General features: G+C 29.6%; 12 protein-coding genes across 12 annotated transcripts; 5 read left to right on the top strand and 7 right to left on the bottom strand.

Annotated features, from left to right (window-relative positions):
• Positions 1-105: 105 nt before the first annotated feature.
• T552_04202 (hypothetical protein) lies at positions 106-537 on the bottom strand (the record flags this gene model as incomplete). Its single annotated transcript, XM_018372253.1, has 3 exons — positions 106-153; positions 198-438; positions 488-537. The coding sequence occupies 3 exons, from the start codon at positions 535-537 to the stop codon at positions 106-108; spliced, it is 339 nt and encodes a 112-aa protein (XP_018224509.1).
• Positions 538-700: 163 nt separating this feature from the next.
• T552_04201 (hypothetical protein) lies at positions 701-2,787 on the bottom strand (the record flags this gene model as incomplete). The annotated part of the gene is made up of 7 exons (XM_018372252.1): positions 701-993; positions 1,041-1,275; positions 1,330-1,483; positions 1,533-1,901; positions 1,948-2,168; positions 2,220-2,691; positions 2,738-2,787. 7 exons carry the CDS (start codon positions 2,785-2,787, stop codon positions 701-703), a joined length of 1,794 nt encoding a protein of 597 aa, XP_018224508.1.
• Positions 2,788-3,344: 557 nt separating this feature from the next.
• On the top strand, positions 3,345-6,566 carry T552_03201 (hypothetical protein). The gene is made up of 11 exons (XM_018371714.1): positions 3,345-3,390; positions 3,440-3,513; positions 3,562-3,603; positions 3,651-3,741; positions 3,795-4,697; positions 4,741-5,401; positions 5,448-5,649; positions 5,698-5,848; positions 5,895-6,243; positions 6,293-6,432; positions 6,478-6,566. Exons 2-11 carry the CDS (start codon positions 3,506-3,508, stop codon positions 6,520-6,522), a joined length of 2,592 nt encoding a protein of 863 aa, XP_018224507.1. The 5' UTR covers positions 3,345-3,390; positions 3,440-3,505; the 3' UTR covers positions 6,523-6,566.
• A 219-nt stretch (positions 6,567-6,785) lies between these two features.
• Positions 6,786-11,247, top strand: T552_03200 (hypothetical protein; the record flags this gene model as incomplete). Its single annotated transcript, XM_018371713.1, has 17 exons — positions 6,786-6,856; positions 6,913-6,951; positions 7,003-7,082; positions 7,126-7,426; positions 7,482-7,615; positions 7,657-8,318; positions 8,368-8,550; positions 8,609-8,714; positions 8,775-9,136; positions 9,182-9,330; positions 9,381-9,466; positions 9,518-9,713; positions 9,761-10,290; positions 10,336-10,556; positions 10,603-10,833; positions 10,881-11,013; positions 11,063-11,247. 17 exons carry the CDS (start codon positions 6,786-6,788, stop codon positions 11,245-11,247), a joined length of 3,669 nt encoding a protein of 1,222 aa, XP_018224506.1.
• A 217-nt stretch (positions 11,248-11,464) lies between these two features.
• Positions 11,465-13,296, bottom strand: T552_03199 (hypothetical protein). The gene is made up of 2 exons (XM_018371712.1): positions 12,376-13,296; positions 11,465-12,328 (listed from the first exon to the last, which is right to left on the bottom strand). Exons 1-2 carry the CDS (start codon positions 13,250-13,252, stop codon positions 11,511-11,513), a joined length of 1,695 nt encoding a protein of 564 aa, XP_018224505.1. The 5' UTR covers positions 13,253-13,296; the 3' UTR covers positions 11,465-11,510.
• A 268-nt stretch (positions 13,297-13,564) lies between these two features.
• On the bottom strand, positions 13,565-14,787 carry T552_03198 (hypothetical protein). Its single transcript, XM_018371711.1, has 6 exons — positions 14,718-14,787; positions 14,388-14,667; positions 14,261-14,341; positions 14,041-14,218; positions 13,904-13,995; positions 13,565-13,859 (listed from the first exon to the last, which is right to left on the bottom strand). Exons 1-6 carry the CDS (start codon positions 14,740-14,742, stop codon positions 13,610-13,612), a joined length of 906 nt encoding a protein of 301 aa, XP_018224504.1. The 5' UTR covers positions 14,743-14,787; the 3' UTR covers positions 13,565-13,609.
• A 483-nt stretch (positions 14,788-15,270) lies between these two features.
• On the top strand, positions 15,271-16,628 carry T552_03197 (hypothetical protein). Its single transcript, XM_018371710.1, has 4 exons — positions 15,271-15,666; positions 15,713-16,057; positions 16,105-16,406; positions 16,448-16,628. Exons 1-4 carry the CDS (start codon positions 15,317-15,319, stop codon positions 16,582-16,584), a joined length of 1,134 nt encoding a protein of 377 aa, XP_018224503.1. The 5' UTR covers positions 15,271-15,316; the 3' UTR covers positions 16,585-16,628.
• A 62-nt stretch (positions 16,629-16,690) lies between these two features.
• T552_03196 (hypothetical protein) lies at positions 16,691-17,507 on the bottom strand. The gene is made up of 3 exons (XM_018371709.1): positions 17,200-17,507; positions 16,974-17,147; positions 16,691-16,924 (listed from the first exon to the last, which is right to left on the bottom strand). The coding sequence occupies exons 1-3, from the start codon at positions 17,440-17,442 to the stop codon at positions 16,745-16,747; spliced, it is 597 nt and encodes a 198-aa protein (XP_018224502.1). The 5' UTR covers positions 17,443-17,507; the 3' UTR covers positions 16,691-16,744.
• A 100-nt stretch (positions 17,508-17,607) lies between these two features.
• Positions 17,608-19,317, bottom strand: T552_03195 (hypothetical protein). The gene is made up of 5 exons (XM_018371708.1): positions 18,685-19,317; positions 18,362-18,640; positions 18,171-18,306; positions 18,035-18,132; positions 17,608-17,984 (listed from the first exon to the last, which is right to left on the bottom strand). Exons 1-5 carry the CDS (start codon positions 19,269-19,271, stop codon positions 17,654-17,656), a joined length of 1,431 nt encoding a protein of 476 aa, XP_018224501.1. The 5' UTR covers positions 19,272-19,317; the 3' UTR covers positions 17,608-17,653.
• A 197-nt stretch (positions 19,318-19,514) lies between these two features.
• On the top strand, positions 19,515-20,994 carry T552_03194 (hypothetical protein). Its single transcript, XM_018371707.1, has 5 exons — positions 19,515-19,560; positions 19,607-19,858; positions 19,905-20,106; positions 20,156-20,220; positions 20,284-20,994. Exons 1-5 carry the CDS (start codon positions 19,552-19,554, stop codon positions 20,947-20,949), a joined length of 1,194 nt encoding a protein of 397 aa, XP_018224500.1. The 5' UTR covers positions 19,515-19,551; the 3' UTR covers positions 20,950-20,994.
• Positions 20,995-21,012: 18 nt separating this feature from the next.
• On the bottom strand, positions 21,013-22,384 carry T552_03193 (hypothetical protein). The gene is made up of 5 exons (XM_018371706.1): positions 22,301-22,384; positions 22,059-22,255; positions 21,599-22,014; positions 21,411-21,557; positions 21,013-21,367 (listed from the first exon to the last, which is right to left on the bottom strand). The coding sequence occupies exons 1-5, from the start codon at positions 22,336-22,338 to the stop codon at positions 21,059-21,061; spliced, it is 1,107 nt and encodes a 368-aa protein (XP_018224499.1). The 5' UTR covers positions 22,339-22,384; the 3' UTR covers positions 21,013-21,058.
• A 110-nt stretch (positions 22,385-22,494) lies between these two features.
• T552_03192 (hypothetical protein) lies at positions 22,495-24,662 on the top strand. Its single transcript, XM_018371705.1, has 10 exons — positions 22,495-22,558; positions 22,611-22,745; positions 22,789-22,920; positions 22,972-23,097; positions 23,146-23,262; positions 23,312-23,704; positions 23,757-23,885; positions 23,927-24,055; positions 24,097-24,507; positions 24,559-24,662. The coding sequence occupies exons 1-10, from the start codon at positions 22,537-22,539 to the stop codon at positions 24,615-24,617; spliced, it is 1,653 nt and encodes a 550-aa protein (XP_018224498.1). The 5' UTR covers positions 22,495-22,536; the 3' UTR covers positions 24,618-24,662.
• Positions 24,663-25,574: the final 912 nt, after the last annotated feature.

Raw genomic sequence — 25,574 nt, 5'->3', positions numbered from 1 at the left:
TTGCGTAGAAAATGCTAATGTTTACATTATAATTGTACATCTTAACTGTACATTTTCTGTAAAAAATATTGAAAATATTTTCTTAATATATATTACTCTTGTATTTTAATATCCTGGAGGGAACATTCTGTTCATAATAGTTACTCTTGTAAACTAGAAATATTTATCAATTAAGTTCCTGTTTTATGATGTCTTACTTTTGGCACGAAATGAATACTTTTTCTATATTTCTTTGATTTTTTATCAAACACTGTATATTTATCTTTTGGTAGCATCTTTGATTCTGGTGTAATTTCACGAACTTGTCTTTCCAATGCATGACATGTCAATCCTGCTTTACTAAGAGATGTATGAAGAGTCGATAAAACTAAATCTACTCTACGTAATCTTCTTCTATGTCTTAATTTGCGTGTTTTTGAAAGTCTCCATGGAATCTTCCTGGCGAAATTTATAGATAAATCATTTAAGAATACACGAGAGAGAATACCACAATAAACCCGAAAATACAGGAAGACTAGGCTTAAATGCTCCGAACATAATTTTTTTAAATTTTTTTTCTTATATATTACAACGAGAACTTGGACCGATATAAAAATATAGTCTAATATATTACCAAAAATATAGTCTAATATATTACCAAAAATATTCGTCATTAAATATTGCATATTTAAGTACTATACACTGTTTTTATTGTTTTTAGTCAATAAATATTAGATAAAAAGTTGATATACCTTATAGCTTCTTTTTGTATATGTAACGTATCTGTTTGCGATGAAATATCATCAATGTTTTCCATAAAATTTTTATTATCCGAGGGGTATGAATTAGTGTTTATTTGTTTTTCCGTATAATAGGATTTGGAATCCTGGTTTAAAGCAGGATGTTCTGACTCGAATTTTTCATTTTCTTGTTTTGTTTCTTGTTTGGAATTATCTGAAGCCATTGATTGATCCTCTGATTCTTCATTTAATCCTGATGAAGCATTATTTTCTTCTTTTATCAGTTAAATATAATATTAATTAAATCATTTTTTATCTTACCATCAATTGGATTATGATAAAGTTTTTGAATAAAGTTATTTGAAGTATTCGCCGATTTAAAGTCTTTTAATTGTCTTGCAGCTAAACCCGCAATATTGTTTACGGCAAGCTCTGCTTTTATAGACAAATTGCGTATTTTTTTAACACCAGATAGTGTAGAATTTAATATAGAATCGAAAAATTGTTTTTCAATTGGATCAATAAGGTTTCTAAAGTCAAAATACCTCTTATAAACCTATAAATAAGAATCAAAAAAAAAAAAAGTAATAAAGAAATAATTTAAAATTACGTTTTTATAATTTTCATCTTTAGTACTCAATCTAATGAAGACTTCAAATAACGATGCCATTTCTGATTGAAAGGTTATGATTTGGTTAAAATATAGTTTAGATTTTTTGATTATTTTCTTTTTACAATCATTTTCAATCGATTTAAGATAATTCCTAATGTATTATGATTAAAATTGTATCAGTCTGTTATAATACGAATTACCTTATTTCTAAAGCTTTAGCATGAATTTTTTTTCCAGCCGTCTTAATATCATCAATGTTATAGAAAGTGTTTTTAAGAACATTCTCTTTTGATATAATTTTGTCTTTTATCTTAGAGATTTCCGAATCTACTAATGAATTCAATTCATTAAGAAGATTTTCAATTATAGCCTTCTCTTTTTTATAAATGACGGGCAAAAATACATCAATCAAATCCTCAATCAATGCTTTTTCTATTTCTTTGCCTATTTTATTAAGACGATCAGTCCATAATGACAAAATTTCTGAAAAAAGTTGTTCTTCCGTCTGATCATATGGAGCATGAGTATTCTTCTTTTCATCCATAATATTTCCTTTTGATGTTCCTTGTCTAAAATGAATAAACACAAATGAATAATAATATAGAAAATAATGACCTGTTTGATGATGATGATGATGATGTTTCCGATACAATATTATAATCCACACTTTTATATTGAAAAATACGATCATAAATTCTGTCCAATTGCGGATTTACATGTGTAATCCAAAAATCATTCATTTTTGGAAGTACATATGTGAGAAAAAGATGTTTTAACCAAAACAAACCCTCTATAATACAAGGATACACCTTTTTTACTAAAAATCTAAGCCCCATCTTAAACAATTGCACCAAATAAGGTTTCGTCCGATAATAAAACGGAATCACCTTTGATTGATACATATAAATGACTGTCTCATAACCCAAATAAATACCCGGGAAAATATACATTCGATATACCCTCACAAGATATTCTATACATCCTACCAGTCTATCTCTACAAATCTCATCGTATCCCCTAAGATATCTTGCTTTTAAAGGTACCAAATGCTTCTTAATATATCGATATATACATTCTTTTCCATTTAACACATACGGATAAATATTACCCTCATATTGCCTTCTAGCATGTTCTACAACCGGTTTACTGTATCCTTTAACCCTTTCTCGCACTTTTTCTAAATAAGGTCTTGCAATCTCCACCTGCTCCCACGCATATCTATAATACACCGGTTTTAAATACGGATCCACTGCTGACCTCAAATAATAATAATTTCTGCATAGTAACACTTGCGTCCCTGACAATTCTTCTAAAGGACATACAAAAAAAAGCTTATACACTGTAAAAAGTATAAAAAGTCTAGTAACCCCTCAATAAACCCTGATTATTTCTCCTATTTTCATACTTCAACCCTAATCCAAAAAATGTCCCTGATATATGCGGTTTTTTGCACATCTATTCTCTGTTAGCCGGCACTTAATCTCATTTATCTCCATAACTTACCATTTGTATGCGCTTTTTTTTTGGTTTTCTAGAAAGACCTGTTCAGATACAATAAAAGACCTGCTTCAGTGACAATTTACTCGCCTTTATAAGGCTTTTTCAAACAAACTCCTCAAACACTAAAAATATGGTTCTTATCAGGTGGAAGACGGAGGAAACCCGGCTTTTATATGTCGCTGACGCGTAAGATACGCGTAATCCCAATTAGGCAATCGATGTATGCGTAGTTTCCATGGAAACGGGGACGCGCGTCCACGGATGGGTAGAAGAAGGGTAAAAGATAAGGAAAACAGCTTTTTTTTTGAAAATAATGCGAATATATGCGGATAAATTTACGGTAAAAATGCAGAATTTAAGCGGAATTTTTATGAAATAAGAAAATACGTGTTTCGGAGGGAGGGGGAGGGGGGAGGGACGCGTCGATAGGACTGTATATCGAAAAAAAAGGCCGATCGAGATGACATCAAAAATAAAATAGGGCTCATGAATGGGTCAAAAGTGTCAGGAAACGATCTTTTATTTAGATTTTTTGAATCTACGCATTTTACATCACATGTAAGCCCGAAAAAACGGAGTTAAACGGATGATTTTAACAGGAGATAAGCTTTGTGTAGCATATCTTGCCAGGTATGCGGATAATATAGGTATTCATCACTATCTGTGCTCTAAAATGAAGGAGTATGAAGTTCTTTTAAGAGGTTTTATGAATAGGATTAAAAAAAACAGGTTTTCAGCGGATGAAATTGAGTTTTTTTTGCCTCAATTATGGTATGTTTTTAATGGAGAGGAAAAGAAGGGAAATAATGGAGGAATAGCCATCTTGCAGTGAACCTAAATACGGAATCGGTAGCTCTGGAGGTGTTTATATTGGATCAATGTAGAAGTTCGTCTCATATTGCGTTAATGGTGCATTTTAAGCGAAAAAAATATATTTTTTATAAAGGTTAAATGGATAATAGGTTTTTTGGTTATTTCAGGGGCATTTTATGGATCTTATTAGGACGCCGGAATATGTTTCATTTAGAACGTGCAAAAGATTGTTTAATAAGATCCAACATATTATTTTTGATGAAAGAGAAATACATGATTTGGATGATTTTAAGGTTAGGGAGAATATATTTCCTTCAGTTTTATTGTCTAGTGTTATTATTGGGAGTGTTTCTGCGCCTTTTTTATCAAAAGCGGTTGGTCCGATTGCTATCGCTCAAGCTAGACAATATCGTCCTCAATCGAGAGAGACAGATAAAGGAATATTTCAGCATACATTATTTTCTGATTTTTTTAATACACCAAGGGAGAATTTATCGGAGACATTATCAAATAATGTGTCTATGGTTCAATTGGATCGAAATTTATCTGAAGATAAGCAAAATATGTATGAAAATTCGCAATTTTCGGGTACAACCTCGCAAGAAACATTATTAATGTCTATGTGTAATGAGCAATTTCATTTAAAAGATGAAATTAATTGTTCTTCTGATTATTTTTCACCTTGTTTTGATCCATATCTTGTTGAAGACTTAAATTCTAAAAAGTCTTTATTGTCGGATTTTTGTGTTCAAAATTTTGATTCATTGTCAAGTATTTCACCGAGAAAACAAAGTCTATTACTTCAAACGCAGTATTTTAGGTACGAAACTGCATTTCTTCAAGCATTACATGATATTTCTTCTCGTTTAATTCTTGTACCTCAGCTTGCACGTTTGAGCGCATTACGAGCTGAATTAGCGTTATTAAATACTTATCTTCCTGCTGATATATGTATACCATCTCTTTGTACTGCAACGGCCAGTTATCCTGTTCATCATCGAATCGTTAGGATTGATTCAGCAGAAGCTGTTGTTCTAAATAGTGCAAAAAGAGTACCTTTTATTTTTTGTTTTATCTTTCTAATTTTTCTCAAAGGTTCCTTATCTTCTTATAATAGAAATTTTGGAAAATGACTTATCTTTTGATCCTGAGAAAGCGGAGAATAAAGAAAAAATTACCAAGATATTATCAAATACAGAAAAAAACAAGCGGCTTTTTGATCTCCTTCATGATCCCAATTTGTCACATAACTTTGATGCCGAATTGCATAAAGCTAATCAAAAAACAGATATAGAATCTGATCTTGGAGATATCAATGTATTATCTATCTATAATTATGCAGATGACATACTGTATAAAAAAGCAGATTTTAATGGCTATTCAGATGTTTTGTTACCTCAATTTTCTAAGTTGAAACATATAAATCATAGCTTGGATGCTCGTCTTAAATTTCTTCAAGATCAAACAGAAACAAATATCTATTTTAAAGAAAACAATTCTTTATCTCCTTTTATTGATGAGAATTCTATCATAGCTACTTATATGAGAGCAGCTGCGACAATGTTAGCTCAATTGGATTCTGATAGCAATAAACGTCCTAAAGCAGAAACATCTGCTATTAAGAGTAAAATAATCAAAGAGATGCAAAATCTTGAAGAAAAACGTATAAATATGAATAATTCTGATAATTTCGTGGATATTCGCATGAATAATATAGGATATGATGGAATTGAAGATAACAATAGAAATTCTACAAGTAAATATATGAATACTTAATACTCTTGATGCTAATATTGTTTAAGTGAAAATATTTGAAGAAAAATGGAGTGCAAAGGTAGAACGTATACGGAAATCATCTCCATATAGTCATTTACCTAATTGGAATATAATTAGTGTAATTGTAAAGACTGGTTCAGATTTAAGACAAGAAGCCTTTGCGTGTCAACTCATATACGCTTGTCAGAAAATTTGGGATGAATATAATATTCCTGTATGGGTTAAACGGTTGTATATCAATCACAAATAATCTTTTATATTTATATTTTCTTTTAGAATGAGAATACTCATAACTGGAAATGACTCTGGTTTAATAGAAACTATAATTAATTCTACAAGTATTCATTCTATAAAAAAAAAAATAACTCAATCTTTCTCTGAAAGCTCAAAAGGCAAGGTTTTATCATTAAAAGATTATTTTCTAAAGGTATTTAAACATGATCTCTTCATTCATACATACAACTAATTCAAAGATCTATGGTGATACACATTCGGTACAATATAAAGCTGCACAAGATTGTTTTATGCGTTCTTTAGCAGCTTATAGTTTGATTTGCTATATTTTTCAACTCAAAGATAGACACAATGGAAATATTCTTTTAGATACAGAAGGTCATTTAATTCATATTGATTTTGGCTTCATGTTAACAAATACCCCCGGAAACGTTGGCTTTGAAAACGCTCCTTTTAAACTTACTACTGATTATATAAATATTTTGGACGACAGGTTTGATGATTGGAAAGATTTAATGAAACAGGCCTTTAAAGCACTAAGAAAAAAAGCAGAAGATCTTATATTACTTGTTAAAATGATGCAGAACGGTATTCTATCCTTTTTTTTATTTTTTTTTAATTCATATTTCATACATAGAATCAAAACTTCCTTGCTTCGGTTCCGGTGAATTAACTTCCATACAATTTCAACAACGCTTTCAGCTTCATCTATCCGAATCTGAAATAGATGATTTCATGGATTCTTTAATCACAAAAGCAAATTCTTCTGTATGGACTGTAGGTTTTACTTATTTTTTCTTCTTTTACTCCTCTTTCTTCTAGAGACTTTATGATCAATATCAACAATTGACTCAGGGCATCTATTGACACATATAAATCTATTCTTTCTACAACTTTTCTACAACTTTTTTCAATTATTTACAAAAATACTCTTCTTGTTTTTTTCAAAAAAAAAACACCAGAAAAAACATACAAATAATTAACGCTTCAAACTTGATTTCCCTTCATTTTTACTGCTATTTTTCTACATTTTTTTAAAAGGAAATCTCTCTGCCTTCATAGGTTTTCCCGAAATTTTTCTGGCTTATCGATATTGTTTTTTTTCAGTGAGACCATCAAAAAATTAAAATATGGCAGATGATAGAGTATGTCGAGTCTGTTGCGGCGAAAACTCGGAGGAGGAGCCCTTATTCTATCCATGGTGAGTATGATCCGATTTGAACGGTGAAAAACGGATGAATAATGACTGAAATATAGTAAATGTTCAGGAACAATTAAGTATGTTCATGATAACTGGTAATAATAAGATATACGGCGTGTATTATAAGGGTTATTAATGGATCTAAGTCTTATTAAGTGGCTGCAGTACAGTAGACGTCGGGATTGTGAGCTTTGTCGTACACCATTTCGGTTTACCAAATGTCTGAGTTAAATGGGGGATTTGGGGTGTCTGATTGATTTTAAATATAGTGTATGATCCGAATATGCCGAAATCTATGCCGATAGCGGTTTTTTTGGTGCGTTTATTGAGGCGTTTGAGGGGATTAGCGTTAAAATGGCTGCGTACGGGACTTGCATTATTTTTATGGCTTGGATGGCTTCCATGGATGACACAATGTGTATGGAGGTTTTCCCTTAGTCTAGGGGATAATTTGGTTGGGAAAACGTTGCTGGATGAGACGTCTGAGTCATCAAGAATGACATGGTTGCAATATACCTTTAGGAAGAGGGATTTTTCGCTTAGAAACCTCTTTAGATACAAGACAATTAAGTATTTTTGTGAAATGAAGTTTATCCATGAATGTTGATGTATTTTTTTTTTTTAGTAAAATTATGATGGATGTGTTTGAGGGACAGCTTATAACTGGTATTATTGTTATTATCTTTATTATTATTTTGCTTTGTAGAGAGTGGGTTATGGTTATTAGTTTAAATGATGAACATCCTTTTGAGTCCTCAGGTTTGATCTGAATTTTCATAATGATTCATTAAGGACTTCAGGAATGATCAATCGGAGGGCATCGCAAGAATCGTTACAAGAAAATGTAGAGGAAGATGAACATTTTCCCGAGGATGAAGGGGAAAATGAGAATGAAAATAATGTGGATATGAATTATTTTGAAGAAGGTCCTGCTGAGCGGCCTCTTTCTGCAAATACGTTGGTTTATTCTAGTGAAAGATGGGGAATTGATGAAATTTCATCTTTTGACGGGACCGGAGAGGGATCGTCTAGGAATTATGAGGATAGGATGTTACTACCAGATTTAGGGTCTTTGGATTATGAACCAAAGAAAAATAATATGAATCAATATCAGGAAACATTAGCGGAGGCGGGTCCTTCTTCGATTAAAGAGTTAGAATATGATGAGCGAAATGGACAGTCATTTGAAAAGAAAGTTGTGTTTCCGGAAACCATGGATATTGATGTAAATCATCGAACAGAAGTATATGAAACGAATGAATCGATGCAACAAAATCATATGGATTTTTCTTCTACTTCCTCTTTATCTTCATCTCAAAACGATATTCAAGAAAATGTTAGAAGTACGATTGTTCAGTCTTTAACGTCACGAGTAAGGAGTCTTTGGAGCTCTAACGAGGAGAATACGGAGAATAGAGAACGTATTCCCAATGATGAATCTAGAGAAGATCATTTTGAAAATGTTGATATAGAAAAGATTATATGGAGTTGTACGTATTAATATAAATTAGGAAAATGATGATATGCCTGAAGAATTGGGAGAAATCGATGGAATCATTGAATTATCCGGGATTCGAGGGCCTATAAGTGGTCTTTTTCAAAATTGTACTGTAACATCTATTTTAATTGCTATATTTCTTGGATTGTTAATACTTATACCATATGTTTTGGGAAAATCACTAGTTCTTGTTATGGTTTGTCCTTTTTTTTTTTACCTTTTCTTGCATATGATGTTGGTTAACAGTAAAATAGGTTCGAATACCGCATTATTTGATATTGTTTTCAGAAAGTACGGTTCAAAAAGTTTTTTTAACTATTGTTGATGCGATTGTTTTTTTCATTTTTCAAGTAATTAATGGTTTTATCATTATAGGAAGGATATTATTTAACATAATAATCTTTGATATATTTAGTAAAGAATCATATATGAGGATTTTTAAAGCGCGCAATTTTATAAAATCTATAGCTAATAATGCGTTCATTAGAATTACAGAAAGAGTTTCATCTATTTATTTCTCAGGTTCATCTTCTAATTTGGAAAAAGAGGTTATATTTCATATTTATGGTATGAAGATCTCTATACCTCCTAGAATCATTACTCTTGGAACGAGAAATACTGCTTTTGATAGAACAATATCCATTATTATTGGGTATTGTATTTTAATATCTATTGGCGCATTATATTTGAAGAAATATTCTAATATTAAAAAAAATGCACGACAAGGAATGGTTCAACGTGTAATGAATGATACGCTTCATCAAGCAAGCTTAATTATTAAGGTTTTTATTTTTATTTATTCATACGAGTTTGATCTAATTATTTAGTTTATTGTAATTGTAGGAATAGAAGTCATTGCATTTCCTATTTATTGTGGGATCCTTATAGATTTATTATTACTGGATTTATTTGAAAATGCTAATATCAATACACGGCTGGCTTTTACAAACTCAAATCCTTTTACCAGTTATTTTTTGTATTTTTTTCATTATTACTTTATATTATATTTATATTTACTTTCTTTAGACATTGGTTTATTGGTACTGCATATATGTTTCAATTTGCTTTATTTGTTAAGATGTGTCGTGATATTGTTCGTCCTGGTGTTTTATGTAAGTTTTACATATTATTTTTTTTTTTTTCTTTTTTTATCTAATATTAAGTTTTTATTCATGATCCTAATGATGCACAATTCCATCCGATTAAAGAGATCCTTGAACGTCCTATTAAAGTTCAGTTACGAAAAATATTTACAAGTGGAATCATTTATTCTTGTTTGATATGTTCATGCTTTTCGAGCGTAATATATTCTGTGAGATATTTTATTCCAGATCTTTTTCCCCTTCGTTTATCACTCAAGTAGGCTTCGTTTATTATTGATTTCATTCTTTCTAATCATTTTGTAGTAAATTCCTTTTTGATATTCCTTTTGATATATTGGCTTTACATATATTGATTCCTTTAACTTTAAAAATGATTAAACCAGCTGCTATAGCAAAGGCATTGTGGGTTTGGTGGTTGAAAACTATAAGTGCCAAGCTTCGTCTTACTTCATTCATGTTTAATGGTCGACATCCTCAAGAAGAAGGTGTATACGTAAGGAAAACTCTTATGGCAAAGTTATTAATAAAAAAAACGGATATTCATGATGATTCCGGGCAACCTCTGAAAGATCTAGATGTTGTTTTCGTTCGTAATGGATCCTTTTTACGTGTACCCTTTAAAGACAATATCTCTCTTCAAAGAGAATCTATGTTTATACCTGTTACAGAGGATAATGTTAGATTGGATAAGAAACAGGATAACGAGTCGAAAAATAGCCCTAATTTTACGGTGGTATATGTTCCTCCGTCTTTTATTAAGAGGATAATTGTGCTTTTATTCTTGATATGGATTTTTGCATTCTTTATTGGTATTATGTTGACCATTCCTCCATGTATATTTTTTATCAATATTTAAAATTATACTAATAAGCAAATAGTAATTGTTGGACGACAGATTTTTGCATTTTTATTTTCTACTTATGAATTTCATGATTTTTATACATATATTTTTGGATGTTACTTTCTTGGAACTTTTATTGCATTATCAATATTTTTATATACTCATGGAAATTTACTTAAAAATACTTTAAGAATCTTTATAGATAAATTAAAGTCTCCTAAAATAATGGTATCATGCCTAAGTACATTTTTGTTCAGGGTGAGCTTTTCTGCTGATTTCAGAATACGTTTTAACTTTTTCCTAGCTTTTAAAGATTGGATATATGATTATTGCTTTTGAAATATTTATTCCATTCTTATTTGGCTTGGTTATGGATTATTATATCATTATTCCATTTAATACCTATTTTTTATCAGAAGATGATCCTGTAATATATATTTTTCACGATTGGGCCTTAGGAATTTTATATACCTTAATTATTGCCAATTTGATTATGTTAAATAGAGACTCATCTCTTGCACGGTCAATGATACAGGTATTTATAAATGTCATTAATAAAGGATATTTTATTTATTGAATTAGATTGTTCATAATGGATATTTAGACCCTGATATCGTACTTTCTACTAAATTATTTATTTTTCCTATTGGACTAATAATGTTAACGGCATTATTACTTCCATTGTGTCTAGGTTATTTTATATCAATGTTAATATGTAAAATAATTTATCAAGTTTAATTTATAAAAGGTATTAATCTTTATAGATCGTTCTAATGATTATGACACAATTTCTCGTATATATCGCTATTCATATCCTTTAACCTTTGTTGGAATCTTAGTTATATTAGTTCTAAAAGTATTTCATATTTTATTAGCTAAATGTAGGCAAAGCATTCGTGATGAAGTGTATCTTATAGGAGAACAACTACATAATTATAACCAGCATTAACTTTAAAATCTCATTATTAAGATTAATGTTGGTTATTTCTGCAAAATTAATAGATATTAAGATTCATAAAAAGATACAATATTTTATTAATATTGATAGTACATATTTTAAATTTGTATTATCCTGAGTTTTAGTATAATGTTAGATGAAATAACACTTGAAAATATGTCTGTATTGAATATTTTAATAATGATTAATCAAGGTTGAATAATTTATCGAGTTTTTATATATGAAATATTTCTGTGTGTTTAGGTACAAGGGAATTACCATGCCTCTTTAATATATTTAAAGACAGATGGATCTTCAAATTCTTTCCATTTCTTAATTGCATCTTCACGAGTATATCCTTCCTGTTCCATAGCAATCCTAATAAGACATTCATCAATTGATCTAGTAAATGTAATGCCTGGTCCACATACATATATACGACCATCTTTACTATTAATAACTTCCCATATCAATTTTCCTTTTTGTTTGATTATATCTTGAACATGTTCCTTTTTCCCCACACGACTTTCCACAATAATTCTATTCTTAGATGTATTAAATAAACCCCATTCCCCAGAGTATATTTCATCCAATTTTGAATCACGGCAGCCTTGAATTATCCATAGATTTTCAAGACATGTTAAGTCTTGAAGACGATTTTGAATAAATCCACGAAAGGGAGCAATACCTACGCCTACACCTATGAAAATCCTAGATCCAGGTGCATACGCATTGTGTGCAAAAGGATTTATATGGTCCCTAAATATAGAGATAGATAATTTATGTAGTGTTTCTTTCATAATATTTGTTTTTTTCCTATTAATATATTCATAAAATATCTGTTCAAAGTATGCAGAAGCAACACCAGGCCGTGTACCACCTTTCCAATGCGGTATTTGTAAAATTGTAAGAGCTATTTGTAAAATTCCTGGAGATAATGATGGATCATTAGAAAGAGAATACTTTCGAGGAGATAAAGGTGTTAATACTGAAAGTAAATGTTCAAAAGATGGTTTGCATGAAGGAAATGCTAATAACAAATGTGAAAGTGTGATACATTTTTGAAGACAAAGATTTGAAAATGATTTTTGACCTTTAAAAATAAATATAAAATATTTGTATCAATTGAATAAATCCTACCTTCTTTTGAACATAAAAAGGCTAAAAGCTGTTTGTCTAATGGATCTTTTGCATATTCCATAAGTACTCTCAGAAGATTTTTCTTAGGTGGCATTGATTGAATATCCACTGTCCATGTTAACAAGTCTCTTCTAGTAGTTTTAATTTTTTGAGGATAAACATTGTCCCTCATTACTGGCCATTTACCACCTTTTATTTCTAATATAATCTGTTCATCTGCTTTGTCTTTGGAAATATTAAGAATCTCAAATATTTCATCTACAACATTTTTAAGGTTAGGAACCCAAATTCCAATAGTACCACCAATGCTCCAGGTCTCATCTTTATTTAACACATAGTCTTTTACATCTAGATCAAAGTGAAGAGTCTGTTTTAAGGATCCTTCAGATGTTAAAGCTCTTGCAATTAAAATTTCAGATTGAAAAACATAATATTTAGAATTGTCTGTGAGATATGAAGGAGGATGTAGATAAATATCTTCCCTTTGTTTTTCCTGAGAACATATTTTATGAAGAAGAATAAATGGCTCCCTAAGCTTTGGTATACCTGAAAAATTCTGAATATGAAATGCTTCATCTGGTAATTCTAGAGAAGATAGTGCAGGATTATCAGTTTTTAATGAAAAAAGAACTGGATCCTGTTCAATATATTTTTCTGAAAAGCTATTATGTTTTTCTTCAGAATTTGTGTATTTTATGTTATCTAAAAAATCCTGTTGATAAGTAATAATGTCATTTTTAGTAGAATAAATGTCTTTTTTAACGGATTTTTGTAAATTTTTTTGATGATCTATTGATTTAAAAGATAAACTTTCTTCTGATGATGCTTTTTGGTCATTTATCCTGCAATTTTCAAGCTGTTTCTGTATTTTTTCCATATGAATAATATAATTAATATATATATAGTATATATATGTCAAATAAAATAAAAAATCCAAATTATATAGAAATAGATAGGTTATTCTCCATCATTTAAACCTTGTTAAAGTACTTGTATATATCAATATTGTTTATTGATCTATTTATTGATTTTCATATGTCGAAAAAATACTAAATTATTTTGATAATAAGTATTTTGATACTATTTAGTTGAATAAAGTATTAAAACATATATGTAATCTCTTTAAAGCTGTATAAATATTAATATAATTATATATATGATTGAATATAAAAACCTTTATTTTATAATAAATTGTATAAATTCTTTAAATTAAAATAAAATTTATGAAAAAATATTAAACCTTTGAAAAGGTTTTCCATGCCTTTAAAAAGGATATCTTTTCATTAACACCCAATTCAAGTCTAGGTATCTTAGATAATTTTGAAAGAGCAATAGAAGCTATTTCTCCAAGTTTTTCTGGATGATCTGCAATAATAGGTGTTTCTGATATTTTTATTTGAAAGTTATGTGTTAATTTGAATGTAAATCTTAATAAAAATATAAAAAAAGACCCTGGAAGGGGTGTTGTAAGATAATTGCTGTATCTTTTTAAATTATTAGCTATAAAAATGTAATATTATAATTTTACTTGATAGATAAAGGGAAGATTTTAGCTTGAGGTGTAACTGATTCAAGGCTTTGTGTAAATAAAAGCAATCCATTACCATTAGAAGTAGTTCCCTTTATAATATTAAAATAAAAATCAAAAAAGATATGAATTTCTACCTCTGGAAAAACAGAAATAATTCTATTTGGATATAATTTTGACAAACTGTCCAATGTTGTATAATTTTTATATGGAGATCTTTTTGGTACTGAAAATGTATAAAAAAGTGCCTTTAATCCAGAAACATGTTGAACCAATGATGTATTAGAAAAAGAAATTGTAAATATAGGGTCATAACTAAAATAAATAAAACAATTAGTACAAATAACGCTTTTTTACTTATAAATTAGACATAAAATATCCAAAGGAGAACAATAACAAGAAATAATGATGTCTTGTGCACATGGAACTGTCCTTTTTCTATCAGAATATAAGTAATCTATATATTCTCCAATTAGAAATAAACTTTTTTGTATAATTGATTTGAAATGATGATAAAGAAATTCCACATATAATAAAAACACTGCCTATATATAATTTCTTAACAAAATGAACCATTCCAGGAAATAATGGCTGAAAAATAGCTGATAATATGACATGAACAAATATAATGTAGCTAATAAAAAGAAAAAATATAAATAAATGTCGTATTATATATAGAAATATCCCCAAAATCAAAAAAACCCATTTTGGTGACTGTATTTCAAATGAATTCTGAAAAAAAGGTGCCAATCCTGTTCCTCTGTCTATGAAAAAAGAATCTAAGCAATAGAACTGCTATAGATCTAGTATATACCCCTCCATTTAGTAAATTTTTCCATTTTTTTACAATAAATCCCTCTTTTTTGATAAAAATTGTCGGTTCAAAAACAATAGCTGAAAAATTCCTTATATTTTTTTCTTTAATAACCAATAATCTCTGTATTTATCCTGTTTTTTTAAAATATATATTTGTCTTTGAAGACGATTTCTTATAAAAGCTTTAAATAGGCCTTTTTTTAAGCGGAAAAAAAACCACAATATAAATATAATATTTAAGAATATGAATTTAAGGTATTTTTAGAGGGTTTTTATGTTTTTAGTTGATTATTTCTCTTAATTAATTTTATAGTATATCTTGGTGGTTGGTGTGCTGTCGACGATACGATTTCCAACGTCATCAAAAAATGGGTACGTTTGAAGCGGTAAAAAATGGGTTTTTTGCCGGAAAAAAAATGTTTTTATATTTTTATTAAAAAGTACAGGTGTTTTTATGTAGGTTTTCCTTTTTTTCTGGAAAAAAACGGTGAAAATTGAAGAGAATTTGACCAATCTATATATATATTATTTGTTGACAAGAGAATTTCTGTTTAATAAGCTATTTTGCTACTATATTTATAATATATCAGAAGAATTATGTATTCTGATTCTGAATCTCAAAAAAATCCGGGTTATTTGGCGGAATTTGGCCAGAAATCAAGCCAAAATCGTCATTTTTTGCGTAGAAGCTTTTCACAGATATCTGATAAGGTTGAACATGAGGAACAATCAAGAGATACGGACTCTAATATATTACATTTAATATCTCCTCATCAGCAGATGCGTGTAAATGAGGAAGAAGATATTGAAAAAGAAAAGATATATCTTATGAAGCAACTACAGAAGACAAAAGATGAAATTGAGAAGTATAGAAGAGAAATTTATTCACTTGAAATGGATAGAAATGGTGGGGAAGGACAATCCTATAAAAATATGGATGATCTTGTGTATATAACTTTTTTTTTTTGAAGATGAGAGTAATTTTTGATTTAGAGATTCACTTCTTAATTCAAACAATTACTTTTTGGAAAATCAATCTGATCCTAGAATTGTGGCTGATGATACAATGATATCTGCATTGCCTCTTTCTGTCGAAAATCCAATTCCTCAATTACGAATTTTTAATCAGCTTAACTTTCATGATACATCTAATAGAATTGTTTCATCAGAAGAACATGGACATTTAATTCGAGAACATTGTTTAAAGGGAGATTGTTATAATGGGCATATATTTTTTGATATTAAAATGCTTGTAGATGAGGGCACTTTAACAGTTACATTTCTAAATGTTAAAGTATCACCTTGGACATATCCAGAATTGCATGAGTTTCTTTCATTGTTTTATTCTTTTAATTATTTTATAATAATTAGTTAACAATTTATAGAATGATGCAAGAAAGAAATGTCAATAATGTCTTTTATGGGATCTCATCTTATTCAAAATTGTCAACTATACGCTGTGATCTGTTTTCTCGCTTATCTACTAAATATTCACAACTTTTGTCATATGATGATTATACATTAAAAATGAACAAAAGACTACCAGAAGAGTTTTTTGGTGTTCAATATTTACATTTTGTTCATGAAAATGGCTTCGAATTGATTCTAAATTGGAAGATAAAGATAGATCACATTACTGCTGATGCTAGTAGCGATATCTCCGCTCTTCCAAGATATCCTGAAAGCTGTATGTTACATTTTCATACTGCTTTTTAACTAATTAACTAGGGGATCTCTTTGATGAAACTAATGTCTTAAAAAAAATGAATCATATGTTTCAAAAAATGATAAAATATAAAGGAATCTATATCGCATGCATTCTTTTACTTTCTTCTCTCTTTCATGTCGATTCCTCTTATTCTTGATTCATTGGTCTTTTCATATGGCTAACACTTAATACTTTCATATATTTCTTTTCATTATAAAAATTCATTCATCTTTAAATGTATAACAAAATCTATAGGACAATTCCTCGGCTTTATTCATTACATTAAAGATATTTTAGATACTTTTCAACTCTTCTAACTAACTCTCTTCACTTTTACCTACTAACTTGGCTTCCTTACGTACTTTTCGAAGTGTAGCAAAGGCTTCAAATGATCTTTCTTCTTCTGTAATAATACGTGATTCTACTTGGTTTTTAGCTTCTTTTGATGGAACTACTGCTTCAATTGATCTTTGTGGATATTTTCTCTCACAGACATCCTATATATATTTTGTTAAAAAATACACAAATATTCACCTCCAACACTACCATCTTATCCCTTTTATTCGTCTTCTTGGTTTTTCGTGGGAAAACAATCAAATGCTTCTTATATAATACAAGTCGCTTAACATTTCTTTCAAGTGATTCAAGACAACGGTTCCTTCGGCGGTGATCTACCGAAATACCAATTGTAGGCGCTTCTCTCCTTGATATACCTGCTGTCTGGATCATATTGTTATCTCTGGATAGGCAAAAAAATCTTATTTCTGTTTACCTTTAATTCTTCAAAGGTAAACCCTCGGCCAAGACGAAGTTTATAGTTATATTTCACTGTAGGAGCAAAGACTGTAGGTCGTAGCATCCCTACGGGCCTTGGTGCTAGTCTTGCAGCCTTTTCTTGTCGGGCTTTTCTTCTACGAAGCTTACGTCCAGGCTGATTAAACCATGTACGGACTCGTTTCTGCCAGTGTTTTCTGAAATGCTGATTTGGCAGCATATTATTATGCTTGATCGTCATTTTGGATGTGTTTTTACCCGAGTTTCTGGGCTTATTTCAAGTTTTTTTGTTAAAGTTTAAGTAAAAAATGAACAAGCACTATGGTTTAGGGTTGTACAGGAATAAAGAAAGGGTTTAGGGCAGTATATGAAGAGTATACATGTTTTGAAGAAGAAATTATGTATGAAAAGGAAGTGTTTTGGGTCTATTTTATCATATTTTTTTCTATGTTTCAACAGATGCGAAGTTGGAAATGATTAGGACGAGTATTTGATTGGGTATCAAAAAGAGTAGGAGAATCGAATGATGAGAAGGAATTGTATTGTTGTGCATGAGGAGCATCAGGAGTATGATGGCGCCTACGTCTTTCTTCACTTGCTTTACTTGGAAAAGTTGGAAAAAGAGCAGGTTCCTTAGGTTTTGGGTCTTCAGTGAAATAAGGATGATGTAAAGCATCGAGAGCAGAGATTCGTTTATTAGGATCAAGTGTTAGTAGGTTTGAAAGGAGATCGATACCGGCATTTGTTAAGAAAGGGAATTTTGTTCTTAAACGAGAGCCAATACTAAAAAAAAGTATGTTAATTGAATAATTGAGAAGAAATATTGGATATACCTGGATTTTTTCTTTGGGAAATATATATTTTTTGAATTAGGAAGGTTCATAAACCCAGGCCAAGTCTCTTCTGTTGGTACACCAATAAGATCGAATATCTTAATAAGTTAGATGGGGTAAAATAGAATGCAATTACTTTTGAAAGTTGATCAATTTCACCTATACCACGTATTAAAGGTTCTCTTGTTAATAATTCTGCAAAAATGCATCCAATTGACCACATATCAACTGCTGTTCCATATTCATGTGCACCCAAAAGGATTTCTGGGGATCTAAATGATATATTTTAGAAAAAAAAAAGAAAAGAATCACTTTTAAAATTCGAACCTATACCAAAGAGTAACAATTAATTGTGTCATAGGCGGTATTGGATTGCCATGATATCTTGAAAGGCCGAAATCAGCAATTTTTATCATTCCTCGATTTGTCATCAAAAGATTTGATGTCTTAAGGTCTCTATGTAAAATCCACTTGTCATGCATATGTGCTGTTGCTGATAAAAGTTGTTGCATCAATGTTTTTACTTCAGATTGTAAAAAATTTTGGGTCATATCCTCCATTAAAGACTTTAAATCATGATCAACGAAATCCATCACAATATATATCCTTCATTATTATAGATAATTCCTTTTTTACTGGAAATTTCTTACTCTGCTAATGAATCACCTACTACAATTTCACGTATATTAACAATATTAGGATGTTCAAGTGCAAATAATGATCTTATTTCCCTCAGACTGGTTATAGGAAATCCATTCTTCTCCTGATCAAGCTTTAACTTCTTCAATGCTACAATTTCTCCTGTTTCATTATTCTTGGCTCTATATACGATCCCATAGGACCCTTCTTCAATATGATTCAAACATGTATAATTTTCTACACTTCTACAACGATTTATTCCAGCTTTTCTTTCTATATTTAGGCTTGTTTTCAACGTTGTTTCTTGTTTTATTTTTTTAAACTTTTTTTCTGGATCTTCAACTTGGTTTATTACTTTTGATTCATCCGAATATCCTCTATTAACATGTTCTACAGGTTCTTGGGCTTCTTCTTCTTCTATATCAGCTTTTTCTCTGTCATTTATGGCCTCTTTCTTTGCTAGGTTTCTTTTATCACTTATTTTTTCACTAGATTTCTTATATTTGGCCTTTTTTCTCCGTTCTTTTTCAAGGAAATACCACTGTTCATCTAGCGGATCGTCTTCTTCCTTGTCCCACTTGGATTTTGCAGGAATCATGTATTTTTCAGGGCAAAAATTGATCTTTTTTGGAACAATATAGCTCTTGTATATATCGAGAGTGTTATGCCATCTCCAGCTTTAGAAAATCAATAAAAATACAGGAAAAAATGACAGATTGAAGCTTTACATATAGATAATGGGATTCTACAGGTTATTTTGTTATAGGAACCTTTTTTTTCCTGTATTTTTTGGACTTAAACAAAGAAATTACAGATTTTTTTCATTAAAAAAAGATCATATGGCATCTCAGAGTGGAATACAAGAGATCTTAGAGAAAATGATCAGGGTAGAAGCTTTTTCAGCGGTTTCTGTGTTAATCGTATTTTAAATAGATGGTTGGACCCATCAGTGTTGCATCTTTTATGAAATATTGCCTGACGAATCCCACAGGAGGATATTATACAGGCAGATATCCGTTTGGAACAGACGGGGATTTTATTACATCACCAGAGATTTCTCAAATTTTTGGGGAGTTGATAGGTATTTGGATGATATATGAATGGGATATTAAGGAAAAGCCGTCTAAAATAACATGGATTGAGCTAGGACCAGGACGAGGAACATTAACAGATGATTATTTAAGAGTAATTGTTTATATTCATTTAGATTGCTGTTAATTTTTTATCAAAGACAGCAATGGTGTTTAAAGATTATTTTCAAGCAATTGAATCATTAAGATTAATTGAGATAAGCCCGGTTTTGCGTGAAACCCAGCGTCAATTGCTTTGTGGCTCTAATACGGTGGAAAATATTGGTTCAGATGTGTGGAAATGCTTAAGTAAATATGGAATACCTGTTTATTGGTATGAACGATTTGATCAACTTCCAACAGGTTAGTAATTCGGTGGGATTTTTTGATAGAATTGATTTTTGGCTTAAAGATCTTTCTACACCGTTTATTGTTGCACATGAGTTTTTTGATTCAATGCCAATTCATAAATTTGAGGTGATTAATTGTTATTTGTTTAAATATATATATATGTATATATGGAATATTGACTTTTTAAAGAAAACAGAGCATGGATGGAGGGAGTTTTTGGTTGATTTGGTATCTCAGGATGCTTTATATACTAAGGATTCTATGGGAGATTCGTCAAAGCCTTTACAATTTCGTTTAGTTTTATCAAAACGACCGACTTATCATAGTTTAACCCTTCCAAGTATTTCTCAGCGATATTCTATGCTTCCTGTAGGATCATGTATTGAGATATCACCGGAATCTCTTGTTCTTATGGAAAGAATTTCTAAAATTCTTTTGAATAATTCAAATACAGCGTATGGATCTGCTTTAATTATTGATTATGGACCTTCAGATACTATTCCAATTCATACATTGCGAGGAATTCGTTCACATCATATTGTATCACCTTTTGAAAAGCCTGGAGAAGTGGATCTTTCTTCTGATGTAGATTTTCAAGCTCTTAAAGAGGTTGTACTTAAACATGATGAGCTTGAGGTTTATGGACCCATTGAACAGGGTACTTGGCTGAAAACAATGGGAATTGAGGTTAGAGCAAAGGCATTAATGGATGCTTCTAGGAGTATTTCCAATAAAAAACGAATAGAATTGTCATATAAAAGATTAATTGAAAGAAGCGGTGGTGCAATGGGAAAAGTATACAAATTTATGGCTATTGTTTCAAAAAGAAATGCATGTCCTGCTGGGTTCTATTAAATACTTCGTCTTTACCTAATAATGTATACAATAATCGAAGCAATTGGTTTAGCTTGTGTTTTCAATTCAGCACGTTATGTTTTATGTTTATATCTTCGTTTTCTCTTAATCATTCTTCACTAAAACAATTGTGTATATCAAGCATGGAACAGTGCTTCTTCTTTTCTCTACTTTCTTCTTCATTTAAAGGTCGAAGCTTTAATTCTATATTTGAAACACTCAAGTTTTTAATCATTCCATTTGGAATCTTTGATCTTCGCCTTTTTAATGTGGATTTTGCATAAATAGGTGAATAAAATGCAGATTTCAGTTTCGTTTTTGGATCATTCCTAAACACAAGTGCTATTTCATCCAGAGGTGTTGAATTAATATGCATAGTTGTATCATAATCATGAACATGATTATATATAAAAGGCGACTATCAATTTAGTTAAAGTATACCTATTTCTACTAAGAAATACCTTGTTCTTTTCGAAATCTTGGTTCTTAAGTGTTTCTTTTAGTTCATTATACGATTCCTGTTCAGGTAAATAATAGGCTAACCATTCTTCTCCTCTTCCTGAGACTGGCATGAATAATGCTAAATCTGAGCAGCCATCATTCGACATCTAATCTTCTTAACCTTATTTTATCTCTCTTTATGACTTACTTGTGATGATATGTTCTTTTGTTCAGGATCTGTTGTAAATTTCATCAATAAAAACTGTTGATCCGAAATATTTATATTAGGAAATATAGGAAATGAATCAACCACCGTCAAATTCTTCTTATGTGGATGTGTAAATGATAACCAGTTCTTAGATGCCTCTTTAAACGTCGTTTCAATCGCTACTACTTGTTTTTCTGGATCTTCAAGTTTTTCATTTGTTAATTCTGCTGATTTAACAAATCGTGGATCAAAAGCTTTCGGTTTCACTGCTGTTTTAGCACTTTCTGATGAAATATACTCTGTTCGTCTCAGAAATGATACTCCTGCTGAATTTCGCTGAGATACAGATGATACTTCCTTCAATAATACTACATCTTTAGGATCCAATTTTACATCTTTAGGTTCCTTATGCATATCTGGCTCATAATAAACATATTTCATCTAAATATACGGTCTGTACTATCATATATTCCTTCAAAAACATTCGAAATCATGCTTAAGTCCAATGGTATCCCCAGTTCTGGGTCTAACTCTATATCAATCGGCTGTTCTTGGATCAGACTTGATAGATATGAGGTTTTAGTGTAATTATTCAGCGGAATCGGTATGTTAAGCATCTTAGGAAAGAATGGAGGTAGTGGAAGCTTATTTTGATATCTACTAAGTCAATTTTTACCGTTCAAAAAAGAAATAGGGTATAACCTTACACGAAAAATATAGTCCTGACGTCTAGAGGCCATTTCAGTGAGTTTTTGGCCGGGAAATTGGTTATTCTTTGAGCTTTTTAGACACCTTTTTTATGTGTATTTGCTCGTTATTTTTTTTGTCGTTGGAGGTTGCCATGGCAACGTCGATATAGGAAGGGAACGTATAAAGATTTTATGAGGAAAAAAAAGATGAAAAAAGAGGTAAAATAAGCCGTAAAAAATGAAAAACAGATGAAAAATATGAATTCTCCGTGTATTATTTAATAATAATACTTTTTTTCCGGAAAAAAATTGATATATTTTAGGTATTAGTGATAAATTAATAAGCCTTGAAGAATTGGAAAAACAGTATAAAAAATGCCTTGAAAGAACCGAAAATAGCGATATTATAGAAGAACTCGTAAGGAATATATGTAGTATTGGGGATTTTTCCAGAGAAAGTGGGTTTTTTCCGGGTTTTTTTAGGTTATATTAAGGTGTTAGTGGAAAATAGAGAATATATTGGAGAAATATACAGCAATTTTATGTTTTCAGTGATGAAAGATGTGTCAAATATTGATAAAAGATGTGTTTTTCAATCTTTACGTGTGATTGGAAATTGTTGTATTGATCATGGTGAATAAGGAGATGAAAGATGAAGATTAAATTTTTACATAAATATGATAGCTAAGAACCGGAAACGTGTTCTGGAGCTTTGCGGCGAAGATATTCTTATGGATTTTTTAGAACATGAGGATTCTGATATATATATGGTATCGCTTACATCATTATTGAATTTGTGTATGGATTGTGGTTTGAAATTGATGATATGAATATGAATTATTATTTATATTTATCAAGATGAAGCGACAGAAAGACTTAATAGAAAAAAAGCGGTTTCAAGGATTCTTAAAACTACGAATTCCCGTACAAATTTTGATATATTGGCGAGAATTATAGGATGGTTAATGTCTAAAGGTGATATTTTAACAGATATTTTTAGAAATTAGGGTTTAATATTTTTAAGAAGAGAAGCATTATGATACGGATTGTTTTATAGGATTTTTGTCGTTTCTTCAATCATATCCAGATAATGTTGCTGATGCATTCTCTATTATTCTTTCTTTTCTTCCTCAAATTGATATACAATCCGCTCTAATTCAATCAGAAAAGCTGTATGATTTACTTGAATATTTTTATCGTATGGTACCTTATCAAGAGCATTTTAATTCTGAAAATAAGGGACTTATTTCTATGTTAATTAATTTATTTGGAGAAATAGCAGCAAATAATGATTTTTCCGAATATATATTAAATAATAAGCTTATAATGGATATGCTTTTAAAACATCTTGAAATTAATTCTTTTTATATTTTGATATTATGTAGTTGTGTTATGCTTGGGAATTTAGCTCGAACAGGTTCTTATTTGCTTTTCTTTTTTTCATTATATGAATCTTAATATTTATTTAGATAAAACTTGTATCTATTTTGTTCATGAATTGAAGCTATATGAAAAATTGATCAATATTATTAATCTTTTTGATAATCCAAAAGTAATTTATTCAAGTTCAGGATTTTTGAAAAACCTATCTATACCTAGTATGAAATGATTGATATGAATATATTTCTAATAGAAATAGAAGATAACAAGTCAATTATTGGAGAAGCAGGAGGTATAAAATTATGTACAAAATTATTTACTTTTGATTCTGTCAAGCCAATATTATATACAGCTGTATGTATTCTTAGACAGCTAATTATTGATGATGGTAATAAATATTGTTTTTTTTTGTTATATTAATATTATTAGGAAAAAATGCTTCTTTTTTTGTTGATTCTGGTATTTTTATGCAATTATTGGAACTTCGAAAAGGAACAGATGATCATTTTATAATAATGGAATCATCTAGGGTTGTTTCAAGTATGATACGTACTATTAATTTGTTTAAACTATTTGATATCGAAAAGAAAATGCTTGTGTATCCTGATTATGAAAATATTTTTAAAGATATGATTGTTCAAACTCAGTATCATGTCATTCGTACAGAGGCTATCTTTGCTCTTGCATTGATTTCTCGATCTTTTTGTTCAGATTTTAAAAAGATTGTGTTTAATCTCTTGCAAGATGAAGTTATATTAAATATTCTTATTGATCTAGGAAAAACTGGGACAAAAGATTTGCGTGATAATATACGAGTTCTTTTTTTCTCTATAAATCGTGGTATGTTATTTATTATGGTTTTTTTTTTTTTCATTTAATTTTTATTAATAGAGTTTCAAAATGATTCAATAAATGCAGCATTTTTGCTTTTGGGCCAATGTACTGATTAGCTATTTTATTATTTATTTGAATCTCTTAAAGAGTTTATATTAAATTTTGAATTATTTTGTTAAAGGTATGTCAGGGTATTTTGTTTATAAAAAAATATCTTTTTTATAAATGTTTTAATATTGAACTTATAGGTTTTAAAGTTAAACTCTTCTTCTTAAAGGAATCTATGGATTTTTGTTTTATTTTAAATATTTAATATTTTTTTAGATTTTTTATAAATGATATATTTCTTAATTTAATTCTTAAATCCAAGTTTTACAAAATCTGGATAATGCTTTATGCATTTTTTTAATATTCTTCTAATTTAATATTCAATGAGGACTATTTTAAAAGGAAAAAATTATTAATTTTTAAAAGTGAATTTTAATATTTTTGAGTTTTTTACAAAAGTTAATTTTAGATAAATCTGATAATCAATATTTAATGTTATACAAACATTCTATACTTTTAATTGTTATGGATCTGTCAATTCTTTTTCACCAATTGTTATTGTGTCATTAAGAATAATCAAGTTAATGGTCTATAAATTTTTGAGATATCTGAATAAAATCTTACACAGTATTGCTTAGTTTTTTTAAAAAATATCTCATATAGGACTATTTAATTGTACTAATAAAACTCCTGGATTTTTTATCTTCTATAATATATCATGAATATGTATTTTGGACTTTTTATTTTATTTTTGAAAGGTATATCTTTTCTGTTTTTCATTATACAGGAAATATGAAATCTACTTTATAACAATCAATCAATTTGGAAAATTCTTTCATTTCTTATCTATTAATTTTTTAAAGAGTTCATATAAAAATTTGATGATATTATATTATGGAAGATATATATTATAAAGTTATTAATTTTTAGGAGAATTCAATAAATTATACAAGTACATTTAATAAACACAAAATAATGATACAAATAGACTTAGAATTGAATTTTTGGAAAAATGTATCAGGATT

The sequence above is a fragment of the Pneumocystis carinii genome (genome assembly GCF_001477545.1).
Source record: "Pneumocystis carinii B80 chromosome Unknown supercont1.15, whole genome shotgun sequence".
NCBI classification, from domain to species: domain Eukaryota; kingdom Fungi; phylum Ascomycota; class Pneumocystomycetes; order Pneumocystales; family Pneumocystaceae; genus Pneumocystis; species Pneumocystis carinii.
Note: the sequence above shows the minus strand (reverse complement) of the source record. Positions and strands in the feature narration are given on the sequence as shown.

Coding starts and splice junctions, on each gene's coding strand:
- T552_03201 (XM_018371714.1), top strand. Junction 5,402..5,447: donor TAACAATAGAAATTCTACAA/GTAAATATATGA, acceptor ATATTGTTTAAG/TGAAAATATTTGAAGAAAAA. Junction 6,433..6,477: donor CAAATTCTTCTGTATGGACT/GTAGGTTTTACT, acceptor TCTTTCTTCTAG/AGACTTTATGATCAATATCA.
- T552_03199 (XM_018371712.1), bottom strand. CDS start 13,252: ATGGAAAAAATACAGAAACAGCTTGAAAATTGCAGGATAAATGACCAA. Junction 12,329..12,375: donor CTTTTTATGTTCAAAAGAAG/GTAGGATTTATT, acceptor TTATTTTTAAAG/GTCAAAAATCATTTTCAAAT.
- T552_03198 (XM_018371711.1), bottom strand. CDS start 14,742: ATGGAAAAATTTACTAAATGGAGGG. Junction 14,342..14,387: donor CAAATCAATTATACAAAAAA/GTTTATTTCTAA, acceptor ATATTCTGATAG/AAAAAGGACAGTTCCATGTG. Junction 13,996..14,040: donor TTATTTCTGTTTTTCCAGAG/GTAGAAATTCAT, acceptor AATATTATAAAG/GGAACTACTTCTAATGGTAA.
- T552_03197 (XM_018371710.1), top strand. CDS start 15,317: ATGTATTCTGATTCTGAATCTCAAAAAAATCCGGGTTATTTGGCGGAA. Junction 16,058..16,104: donor TTGCATGAGTTTCTTTCATT/GTTTTATTCTTT, acceptor AACAATTTATAG/AATGATGCAAGAAAGAAATG. Junction 16,407..16,447: donor TCCAAGATATCCTGAAAGCT/GTATGTTACATT, acceptor CTAATTAACTAG/GGGATCTCTTTGATGAAACT.
- T552_03196 (XM_018371709.1), bottom strand. CDS start 17,442: ATGACGATCAAGCATAATAATATGCTGCCAAATCAGCATTTCAGAAAA. Junction 17,148..17,199: donor TTACCTTTGAAGAATTAAAG/GTAAACAGAAAT, acceptor AATATGATCCAG/ACAGCAGGTATATCAAGGAG. Junction 16,925..16,973: donor CGAATAAAAGGGATAAGATG/GTAGTGTTGGAG, acceptor AAATATATATAG/GATGTCTGTGAGAGAAAATA.
- T552_03195 (XM_018371708.1), bottom strand. CDS start 19,271: ATGATTCCTGCAAAATCCAAGTGGGACAAGGAAGAAGACGATCCGCTA. Junction 18,641..18,684: donor GTAGGTGATTCATTAGCAGA/GTAAGAAATTTC, acceptor ATAATAATGAAG/GATATATATTGTGATGGATT. Junction 18,307..18,361: donor ATTGTTACTCTTTGGTATAG/GTTCGAATTTTA, acceptor TATATCATTTAG/ATCCCCAGAAATCCTTTTGG.
- T552_03194 (XM_018371707.1), top strand. Junction 19,859..19,904: donor TAACAGATGATTATTTAAGA/GTAATTGTTTAT, acceptor TTTTTATCAAAG/ACAGCAATGGTGTTTAAAGA. Junction 20,107..20,155: donor ATTTGATCAACTTCCAACAG/GTTAGTAATTCG, acceptor TTTGGCTTAAAG/ATCTTTCTACACCGTTTATT.
- T552_03193 (XM_018371706.1), bottom strand. CDS start 22,338: ATGGCCTCTAGACGTCAGGACTATATTTTTCGTGTAAG. Junction 21,558..21,598: donor AAAAGAACATATCATCACAA/GTAAGTCATAAA, acceptor TAAGAAGATTAG/ATGTCGAATGATGGCTGCTC. Junction 21,368..21,410: donor AAGATTTCGAAAAGAACAAG/GTATTTCTTAGT, acceptor CTAAATTGATAG/TCGCCTTTTATATATAATCA.
- T552_03192 (XM_018371705.1), top strand. CDS start 22,537: ATGAAAAATATGAATTCTCCGT. Junction 23,263..23,311: donor AGGATGGTTAATGTCTAAAG/GTGATATTTTAA, acceptor AATATTTTTAAG/AAGAGAAGCATTATGATACG. Junction 24,508..24,558: donor TTTTTTCTCTATAAATCGTG/GTATGTTATTTA, acceptor TTTTATTAATAG/AGTTTCAAAATGATTCAATA.